We start from the raw sequence: 12,191 nt of genomic DNA, 5'->3' as shown, positions 1-12,191 counted from the left end.
GAGAGGGAGGGTGGTTGAATGGTATTTCCCACAATCCTTTGCCATTAGGCAAGCTGGTTGGGAATAATGGGAGTTGAAATGCAAAACATATGCAAGGCACACTGTCCCTGAATTTAATTTCAATGAATTTGTTTGTAGGTTACATTTAATTCATTGCCAACACAAATTTACAATGCATGCAAATCTCTTTTACTCTTGTTTTGTAGTAATGCCAGAAATATTGGCCACAAACAGATTCACAGTGACAATCATATATCGACCCCCATGGGGTCAACCAGAAATTCTTGCTCCATTTTTATCTCTCATCTCATAGACCCCTGTCAAAAATTTAAAAAATGTTGCATGTGGAGACTTAAGCAGGCTTAAGATGCTTACTTTCTTCCCAATTAAGTTTCTTTCTAATTCATCCTGATTAAGTTACAACTTCCAGTCTCTGGGAAACTCTTCAACCTTCTTCCATTCTAGTTCACTGAGCAATGTATATACATTTGATGTCTTTAATTGCCCATATAAATGACTTCCTTATAGCTCCCTCCCTATACGTTAATAAGATTTGATGGCGCTCAAAACAAAAGCTCTTGCACTCATTCTGCAATTTATTAGGCTGCTTATCAAAGGGCATGCTCACAATGTCTGTCACTTTCAGTAGAAATTGGCCAACAAACAATAGGTAGTTTTGAGAAATGTTTTTAAATAGTCCAAACCTGTGAATATATTTATAAAACCTGTCTGAAATCTGGCAACTGTATATTTACAGTAGAGACACCTATGCCTGCAAGTATAATTCAATTCTGCTTTACAAGTTAAAATGTGGGGCTTCAATGATAGTAACAAGAAAACATGAAGTTTCCAGATTTCCAGATAACATTACAGATTTGACCCAAGTAAAATTGGGTGACTTGTGAAACAAAATAGGTACTGGTTGCCAGTGTATTCTCCTAGTGGTAACTCAGACATAAAACTTTCTATTACTTCATTTTCTTCAACACAGCAACTTTATAATTATTTTACTATTTATTTTAAGTTTGGATTGAATTCTTGCACCTAAAACATTTCTCGATATGGATGTTTCTAGTACACTGGAATATATATACAGGTGAAACTCGAAAAATTAGAATATCGTGCAAATGTTCATTTATGTCAGTACGGCAACTCAAAAGGTGAAACCAAGATATGAGATAGACGCATTACATGCAAAGTGAGATATGTCAAGCCTTACTTTGGTATAATTGTGATGATTATGGAGTACAGCTTATGAAAACCCCAAATTCACAATCTCAGAAAATTAGAATAGTGTGAAAAGGTTCAATATTCTAGGCTCAAAGTGTCCCACTCTAATCAGCTAATGAATCCATAACACCTGCAAAGGGTTCCTGAGCCTTTAAATGGTCTCTCAGGCTGGTTCAGTAGGAATCACAAGCATGGGAAAGACTGCTGACCTGACAGTTGTGCAGAAAACCATCATTGACACCCTCCATAAGGAGGGAAAGCCCCAAAAGGTAATTGCAAAAGAAGTTGGATGTTCCCAAAGTGCTGTATCAAAGCACATCAATAGAAGGTTATGTGGAAGGGAAAAGTGTGGAAGAAAAAGATGCACAAGCAGCAGGGATGACCGCAGCCTGGAGAGGATTGTCAGGAAAAGGCCATTCAAAAGTGTTGGGGACTTTCACAAGGAGTGGACTGAGGCTGGAATTAGTGCATCAAGAGCCACCACACACAGACGGATCCTGGACTTGGGCTTCAAATGTCGTATTCCTCTTGTCAAGCCGCTCCTGAACAACAAAAAACATCAGAAGCGTCTTACCTGGGCTACAGAAAAAAAGAACTGGTCTGTTGCCCAGTGGTCCAAAGTCCTCTTTTCTGATGAGAGTACCTTTTGCATCTCATTTGGGAACCAAGGACCCAGAGTCTGGAGGAAGAATGGAGAGGCACACAATGCACGATGCTTGAAGTCCAGTGTGAAGTTTCCACAGTCTGTGTTGAACTGGGGAGCGATGTCATCAGCTGGTGTTGGTCCACTGTGCTTCATTAAGTCCAGGGTCAACACAGCCATCTACCAGGAGATTTTGGAGTACTTCATACTTCCTTCCACAGACGAGCTTTATGGGGATGCTGCCTTCATTTTCCAGCAGGACTTGGCACCTGCCCACATTGCCAAAAGTACCAAAACCTGGTTCAATGGGATTACTGTGCTTGATTGGCCAGCAAACTCGCCTGACCATTGCCAAGAGAAAGATGAGGGACATGAGACCGAACAATGCAGCGGAGCTGAAGGCCGCTATTGAAGCATCCTGGTCTTCCATAACACCTCAGCAGTGCCACAGGCTGATAGCATCCATGCCACGCCGCATTGCGGCAGTCATTGCTGCAAAAGGGGCCCAAACCAAGTACTGAGTACATATGCATGCTTATACTTTGCAGAGGTCCGATATTGTTCTATTCCCAATCCTTGGGTTATTGATGTCATGTAATATTCTAATTTTCTGAGATTGTGAATTTGGGGTTTTCATAAGCTGTACGCCATAATCATCACAATTATACCAAAGTAAGGCTTGACATATCTCGCTTTGCATGTAATGTGTCTATCTCATATCTTGGTTTCACCTTTTGAGTTGCCGTACTGACATAAATGAACATTTGCACGATATTCTAATTTTTCGAGTTTCACCTGTATTATGTGCAATAAAGCCTTCGTTATCACTTGGCATCATGGCTGCTTAAGGTAATCTGGGAATGAGATTGACATTGTGAGACACTTCGGTAATCTGAAACTTATTTAAATTTTTAAAAAATAAAATATGGCCTACAAACCGGTAACAGAACCAAAACTTTATAACTATCATATAGGCTACCTGCTAATAAACATTACACCTTGCTGATTCATCAGACAAAACAACCTCCTTTCAATACACATGTGTATCATATAATTGTGCAAAGTAACTGAATACATTTCACTACTGCCCTATCACCCTAACTTTTTGACAGATTCTAAAAGAAAATTAGAATACAATCTATTTCTATGACTATATGAAATTATTATAAAAAGATTGTAAACCCACAATCAACCTTCCACAGAATAGCTGTGGAAACTCGTCAGTTAAATAAAAGTTTCCTTATATCTAGACTGGACAATTCTGCAAGACTAGGCAACACAAATATTCATCAATCATGTACTGAAAATCACAGCTAAGTAAAACATGAATTGTATTTGTGCAAATTAGTCAAATAATCATACCCTGAATATACAAGGAATATCTTTGCGGGTTGCGTGTATAACATCCGATGCTAAGACAGAACTCACACAAAACTCTTCATCTCTGGGAAGAAAACAATAATACATGTCATTGAATTTGAACTACCCATTTAAAAAATAGCCAAAGCAAAGGTTATCAACCTCCTTTCCCAGGGGAAAAAAAATAACAAATTAATTGGTGAAATTCTGGAGCACTAAGTTAGAAAGATCTTGGGTGCAGGTTTATGATATTACTTTCTATCAGAAAAAAATTAAGAGCATGTGAGAACACAAACTTATTCTTCTCTCATACCTTGTACAAACATGGCCTACACTTTTGTCAAAAAGCATACAACGTAACAAAGGATGCTATATAATATCAAATAAAATTCAGTGTCTGCAGCATCCTCTATTTGCTAGGCTAATTTTTCACTGATGCAATCAAGCTTATGGAAAGATGTGGTTTAAGGATGCAAACCTGAGATCCAGAACTTGACTTGCAACAACTCCTGGCTGAGTGGATTTTCCTTCAGGCACATCATAGAGGAAGAGTTTACAGTCACAGACAACTGCATAAACTCGCTGCCATCCTTTCTTAACTCCTGTTGGCTTTGGAACCTGTAAATATAGACGTGCATTATTCATACCAAGGGGGAAAATACTCATAAAAATACTTCAAGGGATTTTCAATAATATATATACATTTCTCAAATATTATAACTTATTCATTTTAGATATACAGTAGCTGCAAACACATCAATCAACCAATTGATCAATAAATATGATTTGTTTCCCTAAGCAACCTGAAGTGATCTCTGGAATGTTATGGGTCAAGTCTTCACAGGAAAATAAACTGCATAACCGAATTTGCAAATAATGTTAAGCCACAACTTAATGAAATAAACAAAACTCTTCCAAGCCATGGATGATGGCTTGTGTAACTGTTCAATTTATGAGAAATCTTTTTTTTAATATTAATTTAAAGTTAATGATGCTGGTAGATTTTAACTTTCCCATAATTTCTGATATAGACTGTTACAAGGATACTTAACTCTTGTATAAACAATAAAATCCCACCATTCTTTATAAAACGATTTGCAACTTTGTACTGTCAAACAATGGATTTTCTCAGACACTTTCTCAAGCAATCCATTATATTATCTAGATATTCCCATTATTTAGCTATGATTAATTTTGTTCATAAAAGTAGAAATCTGAATTAAAAAATACTTTGCAATTTTTTGTTGTGATTGTCAAATATATGTAGTAAATCTCACTTCAGATAAAATTCAATCTTCTGATTAGCAATATGTGACATATCATCAAAATTTTCTTCTAAGAATTTGAAGTTTCATCACATTCCCATCAAAGATAAAAGAATGCTCCCTTCAGGTTACGGCAACATCAACAATTCACCAAATATTCACTATGTACGTACACACACACATACACACAAATTCTTATTGGAGTTTGATGGCACTGATGCAGTTTAAGATATAATTCCTATTCAGATGCTGGCAAGAATCCTATATGCAGACTGCCAGGTATTACCATACAGTATTATTGTTTTCTCAAATCTAGATCCCAAGGTTTTTTTGACCTAATAGCAGTTTTAATGAAATCTATTTCAAATAAGCTTTGATATACTTTTGAAATTATACCTTTAGAAGAAATGTAACATTAATTTTGTAAATTAAATAGATGTAAATTCCCAATCTCCATCATTTTTATTTCATCACATTGATCTGATGTCACAAAAGCCGTGGTACTTTACATTACATTGTTCAACTTGCTGTAGACTATAATGTATTGAGTTTTTATAAAAATCTTTATATTCTATAAAGTTTTTTCCCCATAATTTAAATTGTGAAGCTCTTTCTTAATTGACTCTTTGGTAAACTATCAATGGAATTGAGGGAGAGATGCCTGGAATAAGTCCTGAAAATCTCTTTCTCTACATTCAGCACATTATTTCTATAAAAATGTTACTGGGTTCATTCATTTTGAAGGTCTCCTTCAGAGAAAAAGGATATCCATCTCAATCATTTTTTGGATCTTCCATTGTAAAAGGAACAATATGTGCTACCTGAGCTGCTTGGTAGTAAATGTTTAAACAAGGTATGCCTCATTCTTCCTTATTTTGTGCTTATAAACTATCCCTTTTTATTCTATTATTCATTGATTTAAAGCAAAATAATAACATTTATTTTCACCAGTAGGTAACAATTTTATCAGGAATATCTGTTGGAAGCATTTGAAATATATGCATCTGTTTTGGGAGTACCATCATCTTAATTGCTCCTATATGGCCTAAAATACTAAGATAACTCTTGTTCTATTTTTCATGATTTCTTGTTTATTTGGGATGACAAACCAAAATTTATTACAAATGAAAACAATGATAAAATTCTTATTCCAGTCATGTGAGGAAGAGGAAACTGAGAGTTCATTTACCTAAAGTTTTACTTGTTCCAGCCTACTGTGAGACTAAGCTGAAGCTGCCATAACTAAAGATGAAGCAGGGACATAAGCAGAGAGGACAAAAAGCCAGAAATCTTGTCTAAAAGATCCCTTCAGGAAGGTAGATAAGAAGGAAACAACTTGTTAAGGAAACAAAGGAAAAAATGTCACCTGAACCAGACAAAGGAAGTTCAGCCTGAGCATGTAGAAAAAAACCCAATCCCAGCTAATCAACAAAGCAAGAACTTTTGGAGATAAAAAGGGGTCCTGAAGCCCGCCCTCTTCTTGAGTCATCTTTGGATCCAGATGTGGCAGCTTCCATCCCTCTAGCTAGTGCCTGGCAGCCTAGTTGAGAAGGATGTGGGTAAGTGTGGATGAGTGTGTGTGAATATGAGAAGGAGCAAATGCAGACTTCCAGTGAGGACATGGTGAACTGAAGATGTCTCTGAAGAAGCGGGGATGACATTACAGTTGAAATCAGTGGCTGGATGCAGGATCCAAGCCAGCAAAATCTCTCTGGAGCAAGGAGAGATCATGAAATTGCCCACATGCATGCCAGACAGCTGCTCCTTGTGAGTAGACAGCAGGAACTGATGTTTTTGCGATCTGCTTGTGAATTGAGCGGCTGGGAATCGAGGGATTCCATCTAAGATCACAGTCATAATGTCGCCTCTATGGACATAAGGTTCAGCCGATCCTCATTTCTTAATCATTTTAGAATTAATTTTTTATTGCTTTTTAAATATTGAAAACTTCCGGAATGGCAAGTTTTATGGTATTCACTGGGTGAGTTTCCTTAAATCCTTTATAAAAGAAGTTTTAAGTATGAGTTTAAGGATTTATCATGGTTTTTTTTTTAAGAATTAACAGCAAAAGGGTGATTAGAGTGTTGATTTTAGAAAGTTATAAACAGACTAAGGGTCCAGATGGATTTAATAAAATTCTGAAATTAAATATAAGAAACTTTCCCATGGGAAACTATTCATGTTTTTGCATTTGGAAGAAAAACATGATAAGGTGGAACTTTGAAGACTGGACACTATAGGGCACCAGAAGAAAAAGTAAATTACTACAATTAAAGAATATTTGAACATGGATGTATTGACAGATATTTGTAAACAATGCACTCAGAAGTTAATTTTAAGAATCTCTGTCATTATTGATAGACTAAATGATATTATGAAAGAGGAATAAGTTTTACTGGGTAAGACTGAAATTGATTCAAATGTGGATTTAAAAATGGCAGGCTACAGAAGGATATGGAAAAAGATGAAATACTGAATATACAGACGAAACCGGGCGATGTTTAAAATTAAAAAGGATATATAAATACTAGACCAGAAGAGTGACTTGGATAACCTTTCTATATTGGACTTACAGAAGGGACTTGTTAATCTTGTCAGCGATTTTATGAGAAGAGACAAAGAGAAAATGAAAAGAAGCCAAATGTAAGGACATTATTTGAAAGGACTAAAGACCAAGATTGTTGGGAGCAAGGGGAAGGAATACAAAGTTGGTTTGACTAAGGTTAAAATAGATAGGTTGCTATCTCTGGCAATCTTTAATGGATTTTTTTCTGACCAGGACTGGATGATGATGTTTTAAGGCTTTGCTTATAGTTAAGAGTTATATGGGAAAGAGTTCATTTGTTGCATTTTAAGTTTATTTGGTTAAGGTTAAATCAGTTATGTTGTTATCTCTGGTAACTTTTACTGGATTTTTACTGAATAGATTTGAATGATGAGGTTTGAGAGATTTGCTTGAAGATAGAAAATGAGACATAAATGTAAAAGGAAGGAATTCAAGCGAGTTTATTAGAACAAGTTTATAATAGATAGAAGACAACCTTGTGACCCATCGGATCATCCTTTGAGAGAAATGGAGTGCAGTCTGATGTGACCAAAATGAACATTAAATTTTAGGCTGACCGTATTTTTTTTACCCCAGTGCTAGATAGTCCCGTGATCATCTAAGAAGGGTATATATCATAAATAGAAAAATCATGTAGTGGAAAACAAACTTCAATAATAAGTCAATATTTACTTACTAAATAGATAAACAGAATGACCACGGGTAGGCAAAAAAGTGGTGGGAGCAGGAGCGACTTCCTGACGGTTTTCCCACAGACTTTGCTTGTGGGAAGCTGGCTGTGAGTGGGGAAGGTTCTGAAATGGAGCTTTAAGGTTGCCAGGAGTGGGGAGAGACATTCCAGGGGAAGCACCTCCTCAGTCTCCAGCTGGAGTGTGGGAAAGCCAAGAGAGTGAGACTGGCCCCTCCCCAGGGGCCTCGGGTTATAGTTACTGTTGTGGTGGTATAGATTTAGTCTGGCGAGATTCTGTCTATTAGGTGTAAGCTAATAAAGGAGCTAAACTGTTCTGGACTGTCTTGCTGTTGTTCTTGGGCTGAACCTGACACTGGCAGGGAGCATTAGAAATCATGACTGCATGAACATGGGGATGCTGCAATGGCTACAACTTTGTGAATAAAACTGGTCTGAATATCCTGGAAATTTCAATTCCACAGGAGTAATGGGTCCCAGATTTTTTATCCATTAAGTTACTGGATTTTAGGTACCTTGATTCAAAAATTGTTGTGGTATAATGCACCATTTGGGCTAACTTGTGGATATAAACAGACAAACAGATAAACACAATGAGAGTTTTAGCAGTATGAATAGATTGCTGTAATGTGTTCTACATGGGATTACTCTTGAAAACCACTTTGATGCTAGAGCGGGTCCAGAATGCAATGACGGAGGCAGTAATAGGCATGCCTCGTTATGCTTGTATGACCCTACTGCTCCTCAAGCTGCACTGGTTATTCAGTTGGCTTTCAGGTGCAATTCAAGGTGTTGGTTATCATCTATAAAGCCCTTCATGGCATAAGGCCTGGTTATTTGAAGGACTGTTTGTCTCCAGTTGTTTCTGTCCATCTGGTGAGATCACACAGAGTAGGCACACTTGGGATCTCATTGATTAAGCAGTGTCATTCAGCAGGATCCAAGAGGCATGCCTTCTCTGTCACTGCAGCTGCCCTCTGGAATGATATCCCCCTCCCCTTGAGATCCAGATGGATCCAACACTGATGTTATTTAGGAAGCTATTGAAGATCTGGCTATTCTCCCAGGCTTTGGGGGAAGGGTGATGGCTGAGCCCTTGTTGGGTAACTTCACTTTGTTTATATTTGTCTTCAGGCTACTTATGATTTCTATTTCTTTTTTGTATTTACCTTATTTTTTAATTGTAAGCCACCAGAGTTGTTGGTAATCAGCATTGGTTGCGCTTTTGGACAATCTCTGGCATGGGCAGGATGGTGGTTGTGCATCTATCCTTGCCTTACTTAATCTCTTGGTGGCTTTTGATACCATCGACCATGGTATCCTTCTGGACCAACTCAGAAAATTGGGGGTGGGCGGCACGGTATTCTGCTGTTTGCCTCCTTTCTCCAGGGTCGGTTCCAGTCAGTGGTGATTACTATGTGGTATGCCACAGGGGTCAGTGGTCTCACCATTTCTATTTAACATCTACATGAAACCACTGGGTGAGCTCATCCGTCACCATGGGGTGAGGTATCATCAGCATGCTGATGATACTCAACTGTACATCTCCATCCCTGGCAACTTAAGTGATGCTGTGGGCATCCTATCTCGGTGTCTGGAGGCTGTGAGGATCTGGATGGGGAAGAACAGGCTTCAACTGAACTCTGGCAAGACTGAGTGGCTTTGGGTTTTGAGCCCCTCTGGTTCTAGGATTTTACCACCTTTGGTACTAGATGGGGTCGCACAGCCCCAAACAGACCCTCCTGTGCAGTCCTCCTGGACTCACGACTCCTGCTCAAAGAGCAGGTGGCAGTCATGGCTAGGAGGGCCTTCACACAACTTCATATTGTGCACCAGTTGAGCCCATTCATAGATCAGAGGTGCCTACTCATGGTCACTCATGCCCTGGTCACCTCTCAGTTAGATTACTACAATGCACTCTACATGGGGCTGCCCTTGAAGAGTATCTGGAAACTTCAACTGGTGCAAAATGCAGTGGCGCGAGCAGTTATGTGTATTTCTAGTAGAACACATATTACACCTCTGCTTCAAGAGCTGCATTGGTTACCAGTTTGTTTCTGGGTCCAATTCAAGGTGCTGGTGTTGACCTTTAAAGCCCTTCATGGCATGGGGCTGGGCTATCTGAGGGACTGCCTCTCCCCGATTTCATCTGCCCATCCTACCAGATCCAGCAGGGAAGACATGTTATGGGTTCCATCGCCTAGGGAAATACATTTGGCAGGCCCCAGGCTGCAGGCCTTTTCTGCTGTGGCGCCTGCGCTGTGGCATCTTCTCCCCCCTGAAGTGAGACTGGCCTCATCATTGTTGGCTTCCGGAGGTCTCTTAAGACTTGGTTATGCCAGCAGGCCTAGGGACTCCAGGGGACAGGGCAATTAGTGAGGTGGCTCCCTTATTTTTAACTTTCTTTTATTCTCTGTTTTACTTTGTTTTATATATTTTTCATGTATTTTACTGTTTTTAGCTTTGTTGTACGCTGCCCAGAGTCGCCTGTAGTGAGATGGGCAGCTATATAAATTGATTAAATAAATAAATAAATAAATAAACAAATCTAAATAATAAATTAATGGATGGACAGATGGATGGATAGATGAATAGTTTTTCTAATCACTTCATCCGGCTGATTAGGACAGGATCTTTAAAAAGGACATACATTTTAAAAAGCAATTATGAAAGTTACTCTGTGTAAATATAAAGTAACACAGTGAAGAAACCTTTGTACTTGATATATACTTGTACTTGATTTATATATACATATACATATACATATACATATACATATATATATATATATATATATATATATATATATATATAAAAATTAAAAAAAAGATAAACTCTTCCTATAGTTGAGCTCAATTCTTGGTGATTACATAAACATATGTTCTAGATATCAGAATGAAATCTCTCTGCCTTTGCTTTCTCTGGAGATTTTTTTCCAAACCCCAGTTTAAGTTTACAACTCTTAATGATCTTGATGATTCAATTACTAATTAGGTTCAACTCTGTTTAACTTTTTCAAGATCAGCCAAGTTTAGCTAAGTGCTGCTGATCGTTGTGATTATTTTATACTGTATAATTACTTTTTCAAATGTCACAGACACTCCACTGAATTTGATAATTGTTTCCATCTACATATCCTTTTTAATCATGATTTTGGAGGTCGGCAGAAATAACCATTTGATAATAATTAAATCCTGCATAATCTTGAAGGTACAATCAATAAGCTATAATGGGAATGTTCTCTTTAGAAGAGAAGGAAATGCTGGGGAAGATACTAAATTGGAAAGCTTCAGATGCCCTGAGACAGTTCCTGGTACAGCTTAGGACTCTACAGCAGGTTGGATGTTGATGATGATGTTTAATATAGCTCCATCAAGGATTCTGTGCCTGCAAGCTGAAAGGTATAGCACATGTTTAAGAAACAAGACTCTCTTAAAGTAGAGTCTGCTTGGGAATGATTATCAGCACATCATCGCTGAAATTAGCCTCTCACTGTTGGAAGCAATGGTTCATACTTAATCTTGCCATGCTTGATTTCTAACGTTTCTACTCTTTTCTTTTACCTGAAATTGTATTACTTTTGAACTCCTCACGATGTAACCAGCTTGGACTTTTCAACTGAATCTGGAATGTTTTACAGCCAGATTTAGCATTTGCTTGACTGTCTGTATATAAACTTCAACTGGTATTTGACTATGCACAATAACTCTGATTACTATCTGCAAAATGTGCAAAGGACAATCCTCTTTTCCTGCCAGAGACATCAGATTCTTACCTTAACATAGCCTTTGTAGGCTGTTCCTATGCCTCTTTGAACATCTACTCCAAGGGGTCTCTTGGCTTGCTCTGGAGGTATAGGACAAACTTGCGGTGCACTGTCCTTGCAGGAAACGTGGCATGCAAATGAACACACTAAGGATGAAAAAGTGAACTTGTTAAGCTTTGTGTTGTTACACAATAAATCCTATAAATAATTGAGAATTGGCTGACAGAACTGGGAATGAGCAAGAAAAGAACATCAAATCATAGTCAGTCAGCAATTAGCCTCCAGGAATCACCAGCTTAAAATGGTAAACATGGCATTCATTTATTACATCTTAAAAAGTAACAAATATATCATAGCAGGAGCTTCATTTTAAAAGAACATCCCTCAATAATGTTGTGTTTTAAAATGTAAAAGATTCTCCTGGTTTTAAAATTATGGCATTTTCTTTCTTCCTGAATTTAGAAATATTTAATTATTTTGAATGGCTGTGTTTCATTCTGGTCAATTATTTAAGCAACTAATTCTTTAAAAGAGCCATTAGAGGTCTGTTTTTAAACAAAAAAATTGAACTTAGTTTTGCTACCCCCCCATTTTTTTTTTTTTTAATGAGTGTAAAACCTACAGTTAAAGGAATAAAATGTACATCAATATTTTCAGTTCTGGGAATGGTTGAA

At 37.7% G+C, this 12,191-nt stretch overlaps 1 protein-coding gene across 4 annotated transcripts in view; it reads right to left on the bottom strand.

Annotated features, from left to right (window-relative positions):
• The window catches only part of CDC42BPB (CDC42 binding protein kinase beta), a 120,118-nt gene that overhangs the window by 17,897 nt on the left and 90,030 nt on the right, over positions 1-12,191 (bottom strand). For all 4 annotated transcript variants that reach the window (XM_088149796.1, XM_015889125.3, XM_007434411.4 and 1 more), the window contains 3 exons: positions 11,527-11,663; positions 3,711-3,850; positions 3,236-3,317 (listed from right to left, as the gene is read on the bottom strand). In XM_088149796.1, coding sequence (XP_088005922.1) covers positions 3,236-3,317; positions 3,711-3,850; positions 11,527-11,663 — 359 coding nt within the window. The remainder of the gene's footprint in view (positions 1-3,235; positions 3,318-3,710; positions 3,851-11,526; positions 11,664-12,191) is intronic.

The sequence above is a fragment of the Python bivittatus genome, unplaced genomic scaffold, assembly GCF_059951505.1.
Source record: "Python bivittatus isolate LINGU-HERP-01145 unplaced genomic scaffold, Pbiv_v1 ctg000580_np1212, whole genome shotgun sequence".
NCBI classification, from domain to species: domain Eukaryota; kingdom Metazoa; phylum Chordata; class Lepidosauria; order Squamata; family Pythonidae; genus Python; species Python bivittatus.
Note: the sequence above shows the minus strand (reverse complement) of the source record. Positions and strands in the feature narration are given on the sequence as shown.